The sequence below is a fragment of the Prunus avium genome, chromosome 7 (genome assembly GCF_965620075.1).
Source record: "Prunus avium chromosome 7, drPruAviu1.hap1.1, whole genome shotgun sequence".
NCBI classification, from domain to species: domain Eukaryota; kingdom Viridiplantae; phylum Streptophyta; class Magnoliopsida; order Rosales; family Rosaceae; genus Prunus; species Prunus avium.
The window spans coordinates 28,909,047-28,928,254 of record NC_142290.1 but is presented as its reverse complement, the minus strand read 5'-3'; the positions used below and the strand labels follow the sequence as shown (position 1 = coordinate 28,928,254).

Here is a 19,208-nt window from a genome sequence, read left to right as displayed (position 1 = left end):
TTTGTTTATAAAAATTGAATGGTGTAGAATTTATCTATATCACTAATGCTAAGAATGGGTATATAACTAAATATCTCTAAATAATTTAGGTGAAAGCTTTTTTTCGTTATTTAAAATAATGTTTGTATTCTATTAATTTTCGTTTCTCAAATTATTCATTTTTGTTCCTTGCAAGACAAATTAGATTTGAGACTGAAGTAAATTGCAAGGAGATATTATCTCATAAATATACAGAAATATCCTTTCAAGGTACACATAAAGTCTTGTAAAAATATCAAAGATTATTCCCTCCTCCGAATGATAATTGTGGCAGTAGAAATCATCCTGTTCCTACTCACCATCCCTGCTGCAGCTTTTGATTGCTCATCTTTGCTGCCAAGAAAAATGGCAATTTTCTTCAAATTTTGAGCATTCTCCAGGATATACGTTGAAAACTCGATTTCATTAGACCCGTGGCCGGAATACTGTACGGTTACTTCTTGAAGCTGATGAAGGAAAGCAAGGTTTTGCAGTTTCCAATATTCCGTATCAAAGCCACTTGACTGAAAACATACAAAAAGGCAACAAATTAATTAATAAATAGCTTGCCAAATTTATCACAAGATCAGTAGGCAACATATACTTCACTTACTGGTTCGGGATTCCAAGGCCCTTTCACAGTCCTTATGGACAAACTATTCAAATTAGGCATTCCTCTAAGAAGAGAGACAACTGCCGGAACAAGGTCATCTTCCAAGGTCGTACAATGTATCCTCAAGTTACAAATATTATCTAATATTGGTGCTGCCATGGAACCTTCCTTGAAAAGGGCCTGCATGTTTGTCAAGAAAAAATCTTAGACAGAGAGAGGAAAAGAACCTACGATTTTTTTATTCTTTCAAATGATTCAAAAAATATCTTGTTTTTACCAAGGGTCTGAAGGGTAGAGTTTTACCTTAACGGTGTCCTCGCTTATACTAAGAACTCTTGCCCAGCATATACTACAAAGAGCTTCAAATACATTGTCAATTTCATTTGGCCGAGGCTTTAAAAAAAGCTCAACTTTTTCCAAACTCATTAGTTTTCCCAGATTTTGGCTACTCCACGGACTGCCTATCCATTGCAAGTTTTTAAGATTGGGAGCAAAAATCTTCAGTGAATTGCTGCTTGTTGCTCGATGGCGTTCGGGCCCTCGATTTATTTCTATAGTTTCAAGCTTCTCACAAGACATATTAAGGTCACGAAAAATCGAAACATGAAGGTGTTCTAAAGACGAACTTTCAAGGGTGATATTCTGTCCCTCTAATAGAATAAAGATTTAACTTCTTAATGCATTTGCAAGAACATGAGATCCATTGAAAAAACCTCTCGTCTAAGTTAAAAATTGGTCGTTAGAAAGAGTTGTGTAGGTATTATTGTTGATGCGCTTAAGTTTCTTTATATAATGGCATTGACCTAGTTGGGCCTATAAATTAAGAAGCTTCACTTTCGGGCCCAATATAGGGACCCAAATTATATAAAAAAACCAACCCAGACCCCATTTACAACACACCAAATACGTCTCGAAAATCCAATAAATTACAAACTGCCGCCAAGAAGCCCAAACCCAATTTTCACCAAGAAAACAAAAACAAAACAAAACCAACAACACTCAAAAGAAACAAAGAATAATAAAAATCATAATAATAAAAGCAGACCACGCGACCTAAGGACTCATGCCGTCTCCCTAACCTCTGCAAAAACCTCCAAAAACTGCCATCCCCCCACAAAGATTGAAGCCGCACCTCTAAAGTAAACTGCAAAAGCATCGACAACATTTAAAGACAGACTCCGTAACTTTCAAGCTGATGAAGGAAAGCAAGGTTTTGCAGCTTCATTATTCTATACCAAAGCCACTTGACTTGACTGAAAATATATGTTTTTCATGGAACCTTCTTTGAAACACGCCAGCATGTTTTTCATGAAAGAGATAAAGAACCTGTGTTTTCATTTTTTTTTCCAAAGTGCAAGATAACAGTAATAGTTAGTTAAGAGTTAACTCATCAACCCAAAGTTTAGGAGGAGCTGTTACAATAACTAGTATAATATAAATAGTATAGCCGGGCAGCTATACTGGGGATTTTTATTTTTATTTATATTTATAAATAAGCCGCGCGACTCTTTGTAATACTCAAAGCGTATAGCCGTTCGGCTGGGTTTTTATTTTTTAAAATTAATCGTATAGCCGAGCGGCTATACTCGTAATTTAAAAAATAAAAAGGGCCGGCTAGGCGCCTAGGCGCTAGGCGGGTCCTCTTTTTTCCTTTCTTTTTTGTAATAAATAGTATACCCAAGCGGCTATACTTTGTAATTATAATATATATAAATCGTATAGCCATGCGGCTATACTGGGGATTTTTATTTTTATTTTTCTTATAGGGTTATTCGCAGCAATGGTCCCTCAACTATACCCGTAGTTACACTTTGGTCCCTCAATTCAATTATTAGTTGCAGGGGTCACTCAACTTTGTGTTTCGTTGCACCAGCTGTCCTTCCGTCAAATCTGTTAAATTTTCTGTCAAAAGTGAGGGTAAATTCGGAAATTCATCCACAAGAATCAAATAATAAATAACCAAAAACCCAAATCACCTACCTCCCAAGCCCCCCCTCATCCCAGCCACCACACCGTACCTCCAAACCTTCTCCGCCCCATGCCTAGCCACAAACCCATCCTCATTGTAACTCTCTGTCTCTCAGCTCCCTGGCATAGACGACGGCGAATACAAACAAAATTGAAACTTGTAAACTGTACGATTCTTACATGGTGGAAAGCGAGGTCGGAGAGGGAGAGAGGGTGAGGGGGTAGGCGAAGCCACTCGGGGTAGTTGAAGGAAAAAAGATGACAATAAAAGATGACAGGAAATCAACCAAACCCCCTTGAACAAACCCCCAAATTGAATCTGTGCTTGTTGAGATGGAATCTGACGGTGGAGAATTTGTCAGGTGTCAGGAGTGAAACAAACCCCCAAATTGAAAACTGCAGATTGCGCACTACTCTCTCTCTCTCTCTCTCTCTCTCTCGCACACACTCAGAGAGACACTCTCTCTCTCGCAATCACCATAGAGCTCCATTGCTTTCGTTAACCACAGCCGCTCTGTTTTTCTCTCTCTTTTTTCTTTGGGTCTTTTTGGGTTCTGGTTAGGTAAGCTATAGCTCTCTTTGATCTTGTCCTCTGATTTGTGGCTACTATCTTCCTTCAATCTTTGGCACAAGCCTCTGATTGATCTGTTTTTTTCTGATCGCTCTGTTTTTGAACAACTAGGGTTTTCTGAGGCCCTTCAGACTCCTACTTGAGCTTAAACAAATTGGTCTAATTGGTGAAGACCCAGTTTGGTGTTTCATTCGTTCTCATCTGGGTTTGTCTTAGATCTTCAAGATAGCAGATAGAAAATGTTGGATCCAAGCGATAAAGTGAGTAATTTGATCCAGAGCTTTCATTCGATCTCTTTTCTTACAATGGCAGGGTTGGATTTGGTTGGAGAGGTGCCTTGGGATAACGGTGGGATTTGGTTGAAAAGTCAGATTTGCCCCTCACGAATCTATGAGATTCTCACATACGCTTGCCACGTCATCATTTTAAACAGAAAAAACTAACGGACTTGACGGAAGGACTGCCAGTGCAACGAAACATAGAGTTGAGTGACCCCTGCAACTAATAATTGAATTGAGGGACCAAAGTGTAACTACGGGTATAGTTGAGGGACCATTGCTGCAAATAACCCTTTCTTATAAATAAGCGCGCGGCTCTTTGTAATATTCAAACCGTATAGCCGTTTGGCTATACTGGTGTTTTTATTTTTTAAAATTAATAGTATAGCCGGTCGGCTGTACCCGTAATTTAAAAAATAAAAAGGGCCGCCTAGGCGGATCCTATTTTTTTCCTTTCTTTTTTGTAACAAACAGTATAGCCGGTCAGCTATATGTCGTAACTATAATATATACAAAGCCGCGCGGCTCTTTGTAATATTCAAAACGTATAGCCGGTCAGCTATACTGGGGTTTTCAGTTTTTAAAATTAATAGTATAGCTGCCGGCTGTACTTGTAATTTAAAAAATAAAAAGGGCAGCCTAGCCGCCTAGGCGCTAGGCGGTCCTTTTTTTTTCCTTTCTTTTTTGTAATAAATAGGATAGCCGCACGGCTATACTGGGTTCTTTTTAAAAATAAAATAAAGAGTATAGCCGCACGGCTAAACCTTTTTAATGTATACTGGCATCCCTTTTTTTTTTCCTCCTTTTTTTCCCCGATTATTTTTGTTTACGATAAGAGTAGTTTAGAGCATTATCCGAATTTTTATTGTCCCATTTTAATTTTTTACTTTTCCAGAGTTATTACCAATATAAAGAATTTAGCCTTTTCCCATTTAATACTCGTATTATAAACATACGTATGTATTTTTTAATAATACTTTCGTTTTCAATACACGTCTTAAAGACTCGGTAAAATACACATTTTAAAAAAGTAAACATACAATACACATATTGTACAGTTACGTACATATTTTTCATATTTAATACACATATTTCTTACAATTTTCAATAATACACACAGGTATTCTTAAATAGAAAGCCACAAGAACATACACCCCATAATAATAAAAAAACCTAATATCTCAGAATCTACATCATTATATTAACTAAATGATCAGATTTCTAAACTTAGAACACTTTCGGACAAATAAAATATGTAGATGGTGAACTTGCAGGCTTGCAGCATAGCAAGATTATGTGAAGTACATAGTTCACCTTTGAAACAATTCAAATTGCAAAATACATCGGCTTCAAGAATAACCCCATTCAATCGCACTGACAAAGAGCGCAAAGACTGAGAAAGAAAGACACAGGATGGCAACGCAAGGGTCACACCATCGGAGAAATGAAGATCAAGCTCTTCAACATTACACCTTACTGCATTAAGAATCCAGCCGCGATCACTAGACTTTTATTTTTATTTTTTCTGTTGTCTTTTTGGGTCTGAGTCTTTTTGGAGACGTTGGACTATGGTCCGCATGTGTCTGACAAAATGGGCCTCGAAGCCCACAACATAGCCGAGATGGTGAGGACATTATTGTAATTTGATAATAATAAGTAAGCGCAGCAAATCTGTGTAACTCCATTGGAACAGTGTTCTTCCATCACACGCTTACCCCCCCTCTCTCTCTCTCTCTCTCTCTCTATCCCCCTTCTCTCTCTCCATTCCCGTAGCTTCTGTAACTTTCCCGGGAAAATAAAACGGAAAATTCAAAGGGAAATCACCTCTAGGGTTTAAGGTTGTTCTCCGCCAATCAAAAATGTCTCAGACGGGGAAATTGATGCCAAATCTCGATCAGCAAAGCACCAAAATGCTCAATCTCACGGTGCTGCAGAGAATCGATCCCTTCATCGAAGAGATTCTGATTACGGCCGCGCATGTAACCTTCTACGAATTCAACATCGAGAGCAATCAATGGGTTCGTTTCTCAATCGTATTTCACTTCTCCGTTTGGTTGCCGAGAAAATTAAGTGAAACATAAGAAGATGCAAGGGTTTTCAGAATTAAACCAAATTAATAGTTGACTTTTTCTACTGGTTACATTAATATCTAATAGTTTTCAAAATATGTTTGGGTTTTTGCAGAGTCGCAAGGATGTTGAAGGGTCTCTCTTTGTTGTTAAAAGGTAAATAATTCTTTTTTGGGTGATTGCTTTGTATCTGTTTGGCTTGTAAGCTTCTTGCATTTTGTTTCTTCAAAATTTTGAGTGAATTTTTCTATGGGTTTTGTTTATTTATTGATAATTGGCTCACCTAGTCTTAAACCTGTTGTATTATCAAGGAACGAGTTTTTGGTTTATTCATAATGATAGTTGACTTACCTAATATTGATACTTTTGTATTGTTAAGGAATACTCAACCACGGTTCCAGTTCATTGTAATGAATCGGCGTAATACAGGTACCGATTCTTACTGTTCACTGTAGTTTATATTTTAGGTATGCTCTTTATTGATTTCCATTTGGTATCACAGTATTGTAGTGCATTTTACCACCATGGTAAAATCTTTATCTGAGTTGCTGGTTTGCTACTGTTTGTATCAATCATCATTACCGTTTACTCTGCTGTGATTAAATGTTTCTTTGGACAGTCTTTTAAGCGAAGATAAGAAATAAAAATAAATGGTTTATTGTGCTTCCTCAAAAATATATAAATAAGCGAAACTTATGGTTCAAGCACGTCACTGATCTATGGATAATTCTCAAGATTGATTCATATCAGTTGATGAGAAGCTTGGGATGTTTGGTCTCTTCAAAGTGACATGATATTCATGTTCATGCAAATTTGAGAAATAGATCAATGTAAAGTCAAAAGTGTCACAAAGTTGATAAAAGATGGAGCTTGTTTTTTAAGTTCCACAGAAAATAAAATCAGTCTGAGAAACAATGATTTGAGAGTGAAAGTTCAGAGGTAACTGGTTGCCTGTCACAAGAAATCTACTTTTAGCTTCTTGTCTAACCTATGAACTAGGATCTAAACTTTGTTTCTTATCCCAGAAAAGAAAATGGAACTAAGTGGTTAAATTTCTAGATAGTTTTTTTTTATTTAAATGAGTGTTTTTTCTTTTCATAAGGTCATATTCTTTCGTTTATGAGCGTATTCTTATTAGGAAATTGTGTACATGCTATCTTCTTACAATATCTCCTCTAGTTATGTTTGTAAAATATGTTGTGCGTGCATTTACATACAACTATGCATTAATTTTACATTAATAAGTGGTTTTATATTGTACAGATAACCTAGTGGAGAATCTCTTGGGAGATTTTGAGTATGAAGTTCAAGTTCCATATTTGTTGTATAGGAATGCAGCCCAAGAAGTTAATGGAATTTGGTTTTATAACCCCCGTGAATGTGAGGAAGTTGCAAATCTCTTTACTAGGTGCAATATCTTTCTTATCCTTTTTATACTTCCCAATTTGTTTGTAAACTGTTTGTTGTTAGTTTACTATGAGTTAAAAACATCCAATTGCACATGGTTGATTTGCAGGATGGTAATACCACATAAAGGATTTATTTATTTTTTTGGTTAATACTTGCGCATGAGATTTGCAGTTACAGGAGTTTGACATTAGCAACTTTAGGAATTATACATATAGAATATACATGTGTGCCAGATGCCTGCATATGATATGCATACAAACACATAGCATAGCATGGGATCTAAAGCAGTAAAATGGTGATTTGAAATTACTGGATATGTAGATCAGTGTCTGCATGCAGCTATGGTGATGTAAATAAGCCACATTTACAAATTTGTGTTCTAATGTTTTTTTCTTTTTCGCAGGATCCTTAATGCATACTCAAAGGTTCCTCCAAAGTCCAAAGTAGCTTCAAGCAAAAGGTTATTCCCCCAATTTCCCCCTTGTATAAGTATTGAAACTGGAATGGTCATAGTTCCAATTGCATTATACATTTTCTATTTACTTTCCGTGTTAGATTCAGAATTTTTTTCTTCAATTTTAGCCGTATAATTTTAGCTTATGCATGAATTGGTGTGATGTTAAATAACTTTTGTAATATATTTCCCTAAAATGGAAATGTGATAGGAGGGGTAATATCTCTCTGTTAGATAACTTCTTTGGTATGGTTTCTCTTTTCTTATCAAGGTCATGTAGTTTCTAAATTTCTATGTTTCAAGCTTTGTCTTATCTGCCATATCAGGAGATGCATCCTTAGTTGGGTTACATCTAATTTTCATTCTGCATGTTACATTGTAGTGAGTTTGAGGAACTTGAAGCAGTCCCATCCATGTTGGTCATGGAGGGGCCACTGGAGCCATCTTTGAATGCCTCTACTGCCACTGATGCCCCTGAAGATTCTTCCTTTGTGAACTACCTGGTATGATTTTATACATGGTGGCTTTCCCAGAGAATGTGGTGGCAATCTGCTTATTTTTGTGTCATCTAGAACTTTTGAAGTTGAGAACTGTGGTTCATTTTCGTTATGCATCATCTGTAAATATGTATTTAATCCTATGGTTGAAATGCTTTTAAATTTATTTCAAGAATGCCAAATTCTCTAGTTCATAGGCATTGCCTAAAGAACTCATTGTTTGGTACTGGGCATGTCCGGATGAAGTTCACCCTAAGTCTGAGCTATTTGCCCCTCACTAAAATCTATTGGTTCTGCAGTTGACTGAACTTAATTCCAATCCTTATCCTCTGAGATATCCATTGTTCCTAGAAAATACCAAACATTTAGCAATGCTTTGAACTTCTTTGTAGCTTGAGGACATTTTGTTTTTCTCTTTCTTAGGCCTGGATAATGAAAATATGATTCAGAAGCAATACCAATAATAGACAGAGTGTGGGTGTAAGATTAAGTTAGAGAATGGACATTGAAATTATAAGTATTAGAGATACAAGGAGGTGCAGGAGATGAAGAAAAGCTTATTTCTGATGCTTTAGTTTTTACAGATCATAGTGTTTTGGCTAAAATGTTTCTATAAAAACCCTTTCTTCTTCTTTTTTTCTGGGATAGAAGTATTCTAAGAAACTTGACTGATGTAGTTTTGTGTTGTGTGTTGTCCTTACTCAGTATCTCTTTAATCGCTGTAGCTTGTTTCCAATGAGGGCTGAACATATTTTCCCCTAATTTTACTGCAGGCAGCTATGAATATTGGAGGTAATACTACAAACCCAACAAATTCAAGACAGTCCTATCATTCTGCTGGAACTGTTCCAGCGTCTTCCTATGCACCCAGTGCTGTTTCACCTCCTGCACCAACTCCACAACCACCACCCCTTTCCCTTTCAGTCCCATCTACGCCAACCCCCCAGCATGTCCCCTCTGATCTAACCACCAGCAACAATCGAGTCACTAATCTTATAAAGCCCTCTTCTTTCTTCCCTCTCCCTGCTTCCTCATCTTCATTAATTATACCACCTATTGCTTCAGCTGTGCCAACTGCCGCTGCACTTCATCCTCCCCTGAATCTGCAACGCCCTTATGGTACTCCAATGCTTCAACCCTTTCCACCACCAACTCCCCCACCATCTTTAACTCCTAATTCTGCTCCTCTGGCTCCCAGTGACGGGCCTCTTATTAACAGAGAAAAAGTTCGCGAAGCACTGCTGATGCTGGTTCAGGTATTTTTATCTTTTGTCTCTTGTTCAGGTATTATCGTGTATATATGTTATCAATTTCTAGCAAGAAAAGAAGTCGGTGTGTCAACTATAGATGCATCTTGAAGTGATAATATGTTTGACGTGTATTGTACATTTGGCCTCCGACGTTATAAGCATCCTCAATGTAAAGTTATTCAATTATTGGCTGACTCGTGCGTTGTTATTCTGTTAGGACGACCAATTCATCGACATGTTATACCAAGCATTGCTGAAAGTGCACCATACATGATAACTTAGTGGAACCAGTGGGGTCCTCCTCTGCAAATTTGATATGAGTACAAAATCATGTAGAATAAGTTCTGTATATAGTTATTCTACTTTGGTCCTCAAGAATAATGGCAGCACAACAGCTTAGGGGTAACATCCGCCAAAACTTGTCTCCGCTCTGAGCTTGTCAACTTTCGTGAGGAATTACTGACTTGGGAGGTTGCAAGGGTGGCACTCACTTGGCCTGTTTGTTAATCCATATGTATCTCCCCCTGGAATTTAATGTTTGTAACACTTAGTTGAGTTTTTTTTTTTTTTTTTTTGCTCTTTTTATTTCCAATGTTTAATTTGGAGGAGTAATTTTGGTTCTTTAGGAGGTTTGGTTGTATTAGTTGTATTCAAACTTATGTGAAAACGTCGTGATTATGGATTTATTTTATTTATTTTATTGCTGCTTAGCAGGTACACAGAGTATACATGAATAACCTTTTTCTTCCATATCCTTTTTAATTCCCTTAGACTGGCCATCCCTTCTATCTTACTGTGAGACACGAGTTCATCGGTAGTCCTGCCGGATTGAAGCACCCTATCCCACAGTGGGCTGATATGTGATACCACCCCCGGATGTGAGAGGGTGCTGCACTGCAACAGCACTGTGCAAGTGTTTCTTGTGAGACACAAGGTAGAATGTAACCATGGTGCCCTCATGCGGATGGTGTCTGATGATGGTATATCGATGTGCAATGTGCACGAATGTCGTTATCTCTCTCTACAATTGCAATGTGAACGAATGTTGTAAAAGCTTTCTTTACAAATCAGCCTCTCGAAATCGAGAACACAAAAACGACGTCGTTTATAAGATTATAGAGCTTTCTTCTTTTGGTTTCAGGTTCTTCTGTCGCTTGGATCCAGCCCACCCAATAGCCCTGTAAACGTTAAAATTAGTTAGTTTCAGAAAGCACCAGCCGCCTCCCCGCCTCCTTCCTCTTCTTCCTTCTCTCTCTCTCTCTCTCTCTGGTAAGACAAGAGTGGTACCAGAACCAGAGTATCATAGTAATGGCGATGCTTAGAAGACTGGTGAGGTCAAGCCCTAGTTTATCATATTCCTCCCTTATTCCTCCCGCTCTTCTAATCTCTTGCCGGGGATTAACTACTAAGCTTTTCGTTGGCGGTAATATACTCTCTCTCTCTCTCTCTGCTTTGTTACCATTTCTGATCATCTGTTCTTCTTTATTAGATATAATACCTAAAAATTGAAATTAATCCACTTGGCTTTTCTGTTCCACGTAACACGGAATAGAAGAAGAAAAAAGATGATCTTTTGGCTAACGTTGGTGGTGATATATGATTAATTGAACTAGGCTGACAAAGTGTTTGAAGTAATGCCTGTTAGAGATAGAGATATGCTTATTCAGTGTTATTTACCCACAAGAAAAAAAAAATTATATAATGAAACAGAGTGAGCGCACACTTAAAAAAAACATACACATACTTTGTTTCAAGCTAATCTCACGGTTTATAAGAAAACATATCGTTTAACAGTTCGTTATGTACTTCAAACATTCAAACATTTCTCATCAGAATGGTGAATTTTAAGTAGCAATCATGGTGTTATTCTATGAGAAGTTATGGGAATGACTTCTTACTTCTCTGACTCTGTACTCTCTGCATGAGATAATTTGTTCTTGTATGATTTGACCTGTAAAGCTTGTTTGAGAAAAGATTTTTTTTGCTTTAGTTTTGCTCAAGCTAGCAAAAAGAATGATCCCTCATCCAAATTTTCATGTTATGACATGAGTTCATAGTTGTTCTTATTGCCATCTTCTTAACTTTTTCAATAGGGGTTATTATTGTTTCTTCCTTCACTTTGTAGATTTCTTTTTCTCTCCATTTTGTAGGACTGTCATTTTACACCAATGATAAGGGGTTATCTGAAGCATTCTCTCAGTATGGTCAAGTGATTGAAGGTGACTTGTGGGATATTTCACATGCAAGAAGACTAAGGCAACTATCTCTGAACTGATTAAATTCTGTCATTTGGTGCTTAAACCCTTTTTTTTCTGTGGCAGCTCAAATTGTAACAGACAGAGTTTCTGACAGATCAAAAGGATTTGGGTTTGTGACCTTTGCTTCAGAAGATGAAGCCCACAAAGCCCTAGAGGAGATGAATGGAAAGGTAAATCCTTGTCTTCTGTATTCCTTTATCCATTTGATTCTTTTGATCTTAGGTATCCCAAAATAACAGATTTAAAATACCGGCAGGCACTGAATGGACGTGTGATCTTTGTGGACTATGCAAAGCCGAAAGCCAATTATGGTGGTGGAATGCCAATTGCAAGAGGACCTCCGGATCCGATAAAGGACAGCTGATCTACTTATATAAACATTTAACTTAGTGGGAGGCACTTGCAGGAAGAATGAAATGCCTGAAGAAAGGAAAATCAACTTCATCTGAGTTTGCTGTATTATCCTATTCTCAAAAACAATTTAGAAGCATAGCAGGGTATTACAAAGCAAGAACATATGGAATTTTGCATTGGATGAATTGATGGGACTTTGGCAAACATACCAAAATCACTACACATTTTGGTAAGGACAAAGAATGATGGATGGGCTTAGCTAATATGTGAACATGTATGTGTTGCTTTTGTTTATGTAAGCATGCATTTCAAATATTTGTTTACCCTATTCATGTTCTTCATTCTTTTGCCTTCCTTTTTTGATGCTTGTAATTCCTTATGTTGGATACATACACTGAAATTTCATTGCTTTGATGTAGAGTGCAGAAAATATTTCATTTTCCATGACTAAATGGCCATATCATTGCACATACAAGAAGTGGGTCGTTGTCATGTGATGAGAGAGACAGAGAGAAGGATATAAACCCGTTACATGGAAGTTTCTCTCTGTCTCTGATTACACATACTTGTGCCACAAACAATAGAAGCAGAGCAGCATGCCTAAAATAAAACTTTCTTCCTACGTCTTGGGCTGTTAACTGCTAGGGAGACCCATCTAAACAATAACCCAAATTCAGACCCACAAAAACAGCTTTGCTTTTAAAAAAAAATAATTAAAAAAAGGCCTCCATTATAAAATTAAAATTAAAAAAAAAAACCCAAAAGACAAACCGTAAACACACATGAGACATGAGAGAGTTGAGAGAGACTTATCACCACTTCTCCTCCTCCTTAAATCATTTCCCCGAGAATTAACAACCACCGCCCAAAACCGGTTTTCTTGGTGGCTTCTTGTCGCGTCAGAAAGCAGTCACGCTCTCATGTCATGGCACTTTCTAGGACTCGACACAACATATTTCAATTTAATTTAATTGTATGCCCAAGTAGGTAGTAGTTACTAATTAGTTAGTGGAGCGAGTCGTTTTGCCTTTTTTGATGTCTTCATATGCTTTGCTTCACAAGTGAGATATACTGTTTATCTACGTCTCATTTTCTTCTTTCTTTCTTTTTTGGGAATATTGATAGAGAAGGAGAAAAAAAAAAAACCTGATTTGGTAGTTTGTGTATTAGTTAAATTTCTTTTCATGTTACTATTTTTTCGTGACACAATATATTTTTCTAACATGAACCACATGATAGGCCTATATCTAACAATAGTACGATTCATCAAATTTGAGTAAACGATACCTTGCTTGGACATAATACAACACAATTCATTTTGTGTATTAGTGAAGTTTAGTGAAATTTCTTTTCATGTTACTATGTTTTCGTGACACGAGATATTTTTCTGACATGATCCATATGATAAGTCTACATCTAACAATAATACGATTCATCAAATTTGAGTACACGATATCTTGCTTGGACATAATACAACATAATCATTTTGGGCATTAGTGAAGTTGCTCTTAAAGTTGCTATATTTGGTGACACGAATATTTTTCTAACATGATCCACGATGAGTCTACATCCAACAATAAATTAATTTATCGAATTTGAATACATGATATCTTGCTTAGACACAATACAATATAATTCATTTTGTGTATTAGTTAAATTTCTTTTAAAATTACTATTTTCCGTGACACAAAATATTTCTCAAACATGATCCACAATGTGTCTACATCTAACAATAATAATTCGATTGATCGAATTTGAATACTTGATATCTTGCTTAAACACAATAAGACACAAATACAACATGATTCATTTTGATACATGATACAACATAAACCGTGTCGTGTGAGTGTCAGCCTCATCCCTTTTACATCTATATTCTTTATGAGAAATAAAGCTATGAACACTTTTTTTGTTTCTATATATATATATATATATTTTTTCCTATCAAGATGCTTCTTCTAAACCGCTGAAAGAAAATAACAGGAAAAAAAGAAGAAGAAGAATTTGAGTTTTATCTGCATAGAATAAATAACCAAAAGACGAAAAACCCCAATACCCCAAAAGCCACACACAAAGTATCTAATGTCCCTTCTGTCCTCAGCTTCTTCTCTTTCCTTTCCTTCTTCCTCGCTAAATACTCTTCGTATCTCTTTCTTCCCTCCTCTTCTCTCCTGCTCTTCTTTCTTCCCTTTCTGCCCTCCAACGCCCTCTGCAAAATTACCAAACCCTTCCTCCCGTTCAAATGCATTCCATCCATGTCCTCCACCTGCAAGCTCACCTCCCTCACCTGTAGCTCCCCTCCCTCTGACCCCCCGCACGTGACCAATATCCCGCACTGCACGTGCTCCGACGCCGACCCCTTCTCCCCGGGAAGAATCGACGCGAACCGCGCGTGCACCTCCCCGCTCAGCCAGTGCCGCTGCACCGACACCGCCCTGTGGCTCGAGAGGTTCATCGCCCGCCGTCCGATCGGGTCGATCAGAATCCAGCTGAGGGTCAGATCGTCCCCGAGGTCGCGACACGTGTCGGATTCCTGGCCCGCCGGGTACTTTATTTGGGTGGGGACCACGTCCTTGGGGTCCAGCAGGTCAATCCGGAACGGCGAGCACTGGAACCACCCGGTCACGGTCTCCGTCTCGACGACCTTGCTCAGAATGAGCTTGTCGCGGTGGTAGATATCGACGGCCGAGATTAATTCACACGGGCCGTGCTGATCGTGATTCAGCGCGAGAGTTGTTGCGGCGGTGTCCAGGTTGGTGAGGAGCGGGAAGGAGTCGGAAAAGAAGGAGAAGGCGCCGTCGGGGAAAGTGGAGATGACTTGGCGGACTCGTGGCGTGGAAGTGGAGGGCCACGTGGAGTGGCAGATGTTGGCCCAGAGGGGTTGGTGAGAGGCGAGGGCGTGGAGTTGTGAGGAGGTGGAGGCGGCGGAGGCGAGCGTGGGGCCGTCGAGGCGGGTGAGGATATGGGTCTGGATTATGTCCGGATGTACGGTGGAGATTGACGCGGGGCTGGTTTCATCGACGGTGGTGGATGGCGATGGTAGTTGGGAGGAGGAGGAGGAGGAGCAAGCCATGTGTGACTGATATTTTGGGGCACACACTGAAGAGAGGTTTCGTATTTTGGGATTTATATAGGAATGTGGTAAGGAGAGACAAAGCTGAAGTCAAGAATCTAGTTTGTTATTGATTGCCCTTCAATTGTCGTTTAATTACGAGATTGCCATTTTTTTTTCGTACTTCATGTTTGACTGCATAGTCGGTATTCATTGTACACTTGCTTTGACTTCGAAAATGCAAAGTTGCACTCAATTTTTTTTTTTAAATTTTAAATATTTAAAATAAACTAGCACTCAATTTAAAGGATTTACCTAAACTTGCATTGCATGTAATGGGTTTGTAGGTTGGTGGCCATTTACTAGGTATAAATTAAGAACAATACTCACATGCGCCTCCTTATCTATGTCGTCGTAATTAATTTATGAAAAATATTTAAGTTCAACCTTTAATGGTAAAATCTTATCAAACTCTTTGTTTGGTATGCTTAATAAACTTTTCTTCCCTTCACTCTCTAATGCTTATGTCAATACATCGAGAGTTCAATCCCTTTCAATATAATACATAAAGCTTGATAATGTATATCTAGAGCTTAAGGTGACTAGGGCACACATCGGGTTCGAATCGAGAGAGGAAGAGCATGAGTTCCCTCTTCTCACAACTCACGAGTGGAATTTTAGACTGTCCTTGTAAGTTAACAACACCAATTGGGGTAGCCTTCAAAGACGGTTGAAGATCCAAGCCAATGAGATGGACATGACGTTACATGGATTATCTTAAGGCTTATTATCACAAAAGGTCCCTAAGGTTTATGAAACTATCAGATTGCATCCTTAATGTTTTTTTGTGTCACTCGTGGTCCTCAAGGTTAGTATGTGTGATCACAAATGGTCCCTGCCGTTAGGTTCCGTCAAAAACTCCGTTAGTTTGCTGATGTGGCATACATACATATCACAAAACATCCCTGAGGTTTACACATCTATCACAAATGGTCCCTGCGAAATTTTTTAATTTTTTAATTTAAAATTCATAAAATTTTGGTTTTCTTTTTATATATTATATTTTAAATACATATGACACTATATTTTTGAAGATGTGAGCTCCACATATATGCCACACCAATAAACTAATGAAGTTTTTTTAAAATAATTTAAAATTCATAAAATTTAAAAATGAAAAAACCATTTATATAAGGATTTTAACCTTGAGGACCATTTATAAACCATAAACCCTTGGTTTTTTTCATTTTTAAATTTTATGAATTTTAAATTATTTTTTAAAAACTCCATTAGTTTGTTGATGTGGCTTATATGTGGAGCCCACATCTAAAATAATATAATGTCTTGTGTATTTAAAATACAATATATATTTTAAAATAATTTAAAATTCATAAGATTTAGAAAAAGAAAACCAAAATTTTATGAATTTTAAATTTAAAAAATTAAAAATAAATTGCAGGGACCATTTGTGATAGGTGTGTAAACCTCAGGGATGTTTTGTGATATATATATTTGCCACATTAGCAAACTAACGGAGTTTTTGACAGAACCTAACGGTAGGGACCATTTGTGATCACACATACTAACCTTGAGGACCACCAATGACACAAAAAAACATTAAGGATGCAATCTGATAATTTCGTAAACCTTAGGAACCTTTTGTGATAATAAGCCTTATCTTAATAAAGCAAAGGAGTCATACTTAACCCCACTAATTTTTCTTAAATAGAAAGATCAATGTCATGATAAAATGAATGTCGCAGTCGTATATTTTCATAAGTTTCGTCCTTTGAAATTGATAGGCTCGACATGTAGATTAATTTTTTAAAACCCAGACTCTGATTGATTTGTATATTCCATACTATTATACACCGAATATAATAATTTGATAGCTGTAGGCAGGTTAACATCACCCAATTATCCTAGTTGTTTTTAGGGAATAATTTATCCGTTTTTTATTATTAAATTGAAATTAGGTGAGAAACATGCTTTAAGGAATTGTCGAATAGAGTTAGGGCAGTACTGAGTTCAAAACCTCAATTATGCACAAGTCCTTTTCAGAGGGGTGCTAGGGTTACATATTGTTTGATAATAAAAGTGGATTTTTTTAAACCGAATTTACTTGAATTAGGTGCCTCCATTGCTTTCGAGAACAGTAGCTCTGGTGTAGTCAAGAAATTTTTTCAAAAAACAATGAAGGATGGAAAAAATGTTTCCTAATTGATGACCAAATTGATAGGGTTGCTATAATTAGAACTTTAGATTCTCTAAACGATTCTATAAATGAAATAAATAGCAAGAGATGCTAAACAAATGAAAGAAATTGGAGGATCTTTCTCCATCTTTATTTTATAAGAGAGTGCCCTTCGTTTTCTTTCATCTTTCTCGTACTCTTTTGTTGGGGTAAACAAACTATGATTATGATAGTATGATTTGCACTTTGAGTAGCACAAACACAAAGATAAATTTTCCGTACAACTTGTAACACCGCACTATGCGCATGCGGTGTTAATTACCGTCATGCATAATAATTTTTTCGAGTACATGTATGCTTTGATGAGAGCATATAAAGCTTCTTTAATGGTATATGTTTACTAATTTGTAATCGTAATCAAAATAAGAAAGTTGGATTTCGATTACAAATTACTCTTGTTTTTACTTCACATAAAGGAATGAAAATGCAAGTGGAGCCCACACAATTCCTGATTTTGGAGGAATTAAACTATTGGATGGGAGGTGGTATTCTAATTCCTGGAAAACTACCCCATCAAGAATCTATATTTTTTACCCATTATATCCTCATACAATTTTTAAAATTTAAAATTTGTTATATACTTTAACCCAATAACAAGGGTATTTTAGTAATCAAACTAGTTTCAATTACAATTCATGAAAATTTAGTAAACAACTTATAAGTAATCAATACAATTCCTACCCCTGATTCCAGATAGATTAGTAAATAACTTCAATGAGAGTCCAGATTCTGACTCCTCCTCAATTCAGTTCATCCTCTCCTAATTACAAATTAATAAACATGCCATAATTATATTAATATTTCATACAATCTTTCAAAAATAATGATATTTTATTATGAAATCACATTGGGATTAAATTGCCTCCAATAATGAATTAATTGGGATTGGACTTCTTACCCCATATAATTAATCAAGTGGGAAATTAAGTTAAGGGGTTTTTTCTTCATGGAAATGAGACTTAGGAATGGTTACCTGGCACATTAAGTCAAGGGGGAGTTTAAGTTAAGGGGGCAATTAAGTTATGGGGGCGTTTAATTTAAGGGGGCAATTAAGTTAATGGGGCATTTAAGTTAAGGGGGTGTTTGGTAAGCCCACGCATGGAAAATAGTTGCCTGACACATGAGAAAATGGTATTTTTCTGGTTACTTTCCCAACATTACCAAATAGAGAAATGAATCTTCTATTTTCCATCTCTTGAGAAAAAAATATGGGAAATTATTTCCCATCAATTCTTTTCCGCGAACCAAATGAGACCTAAAAGCACAGACAGATCTACACTTGGGCTGGAGTGAGCTTCAGCCCAATGTTGAATTTTTTTTTTTTTGTAGGCTTAGTGGTATAAGCCGAATCTAGGTAAAGTAAATAATAGTCTAGCCCTCTATTTAAAATAAACCAAACCTTCTATGTAGAAATAAGTCCACTCTTGAAGAATATAGGAAATAGTAAACATGCAATCCATAACCTACATAAATTTGATTAGAAGCATACATCATAATTTTTCTTCTAGCCACCCAAAGCGCCATATTTGAACCTTGAGAGCCTAGAAGAAATAGTTATCTCATTCTAAAAAATTGTACCAACCTATCTTCAGTGGGTTCTTCAATCTTGGTAAGTTTTTCTATGTTATATAGATATATATATTCAATTTCCAATTTTAATTGTTGTTGTTAAGTTTTTATGATTTAGGGTTTGGGTGAAAACTTTTGGGGATTGTTGATATATGTTTTATTTTTGCAACTTGAATTATTTATTAGCATATATGATTTTTGGTGTCCAGTATTTTTTGTTAGAATATCATGTCACATGATGATAATAGACCGACAAAGAGAGGACAAATTTATTAATTCTTCAAAAAAAGTGTTAACGATAACAAGGATACACTTTCTGCATCTAATATTGATACTTCAATTCCTGAGGAACTTACTGAACTCGGATCTTAAGTAGTTAAACAATGCGTTTGATTTGGTATTTATTTATATTTTGTACTTCTTTGTGTTATATTTACTCGTAATGTGGTCTTATTTGATTTATAAAATTGTATTTACATTTTTGTTTCAAAAGAAAAAGCTTATAATATATATCCTATAAAATAAATAGAAAATATTTGCCTAATTCTATGAAAATTCATGAATTCCCCATTGCCTAAAAGAATCACATAATC

At 36.6% G+C, this 19,208-nt stretch overlaps 4 protein-coding genes across 4 annotated transcripts; 2 read left to right on the top strand and 2 right to left on the bottom strand.

Annotated features, from left to right (window-relative positions):
- Positions 1 to 278: 278 nt before the first annotated feature.
- LOC110761033 (uncharacterized) lies at positions 279 to 1,210 on the bottom strand. The gene is made up of 3 exons (XM_021963412.2): positions 935 to 1,210; positions 632 to 811; positions 279 to 542 (listed from the first exon to the last, which is right to left on the bottom strand). The coding sequence occupies exons 1-3, from the start codon at positions 1,208 to 1,210 to the stop codon at positions 282 to 284; spliced, it is 717 nt and encodes a 238-aa protein (XP_021819104.2). The 3' UTR covers positions 279 to 281.
- A 3,925-nt stretch (positions 1,211 to 5,135) lies between these two features.
- Positions 5,136 to 9,845, top strand: DCP1 (decapping 1). Its single transcript, XM_021963905.2, has 8 exons — positions 5,136 to 5,466; positions 5,633 to 5,673; positions 5,897 to 5,946; positions 6,781 to 6,925; positions 7,331 to 7,387; positions 7,764 to 7,884; positions 8,652 to 9,134; positions 9,346 to 9,845. The coding sequence occupies exons 1-8, from the start codon at positions 5,308 to 5,310 to the stop codon at positions 9,400 to 9,402; spliced, it is 1,113 nt and encodes a 370-aa protein (XP_021819597.2). The 5' UTR covers positions 5,136 to 5,307; the 3' UTR covers positions 9,403 to 9,845.
- A 421-nt stretch (positions 9,846 to 10,266) lies between these two features.
- On the top strand, positions 10,267 to 12,184 carry LOC110761444 (small RNA-binding protein 11, chloroplastic). Its single transcript, XM_021963916.2, has 4 exons — positions 10,267 to 10,551; positions 11,279 to 11,347; positions 11,450 to 11,556; positions 11,643 to 12,184. The coding sequence occupies exons 1-4, from the start codon at positions 10,437 to 10,439 to the stop codon at positions 11,748 to 11,750; spliced, it is 399 nt and encodes a 132-aa protein (XP_021819608.1). The 5' UTR covers positions 10,267 to 10,436; the 3' UTR covers positions 11,751 to 12,184.
- A 1,300-nt stretch (positions 12,185 to 13,484) lies between these two features.
- On the bottom strand, positions 13,485 to 14,883 carry LOC110761192 (F-box family protein). The gene has a single exon (XM_021963617.2). It carries the CDS (start codon positions 14,811 to 14,813, stop codon positions 13,752 to 13,754), a length of 1,062 nt encoding a protein of 353 aa, XP_021819309.1. The 5' UTR covers positions 14,814 to 14,883; the 3' UTR covers positions 13,485 to 13,751.
- Between the last annotated feature and the right edge of the window lie 4,325 nt (positions 14,884 to 19,208).

Coding starts and splice junctions, on each gene's coding strand:
- LOC110761033 (XM_021963412.2), bottom strand. CDS start 1,210: ATGTCTTGTGAGAAGCTTGAAACTATAGAAATAAATCGAGGGCCCGAA. Junction 812..934: donor TAAGCGAGGACACCGTTAAG/GTAAAACTCTAC, acceptor ACAAACATGCAG/GCCCTTTTCAAGGAAGGTTC. Junction 543..631: donor GGCCTTGGAATCCCGAACCA/GTAAGTGAAGTA, acceptor GTATGTTTTCAG/TCAAGTGGCTTTGATACGGA.
- LOC110761192 (XM_021963617.2), bottom strand. CDS start 14,813: ATGGCTTGCTCCTCCTCCTCCTCCTCCCAACTACCATCGCCATCCACC.
- LOC110761444 (XM_021963916.2), top strand. CDS start 10,437: ATGGCGATGCTTAGAAGACTGGTGAGGTCAAGCCCTAGTTTATCATAT. Junction 10,552..11,278: donor TACTAAGCTTTTCGTTGGCG/GTAATATACTCT, acceptor TCCATTTTGTAG/GACTGTCATTTTACACCAAT. Junction 11,348..11,449: donor GTATGGTCAAGTGATTGAAG/GTGACTTGTGGG, acceptor TTTCTGTGGCAG/CTCAAATTGTAACAGACAGA.
- DCP1 (XM_021963905.2), top strand. CDS start 5,308: ATGTCTCAGACGGGGAAATTGATGCCAAATCTCGATCAGCAAAGCACC. Junction 5,947..6,780: donor AATGAATCGGCGTAATACAG/GTACCGATTCTT, acceptor TATATTGTACAG/ATAACCTAGTGGAGAATCTC. Junction 7,885..8,651: donor CTTCCTTTGTGAACTACCTG/GTATGATTTTAT, acceptor ATTTTACTGCAG/GCAGCTATGAATATTGGAGG.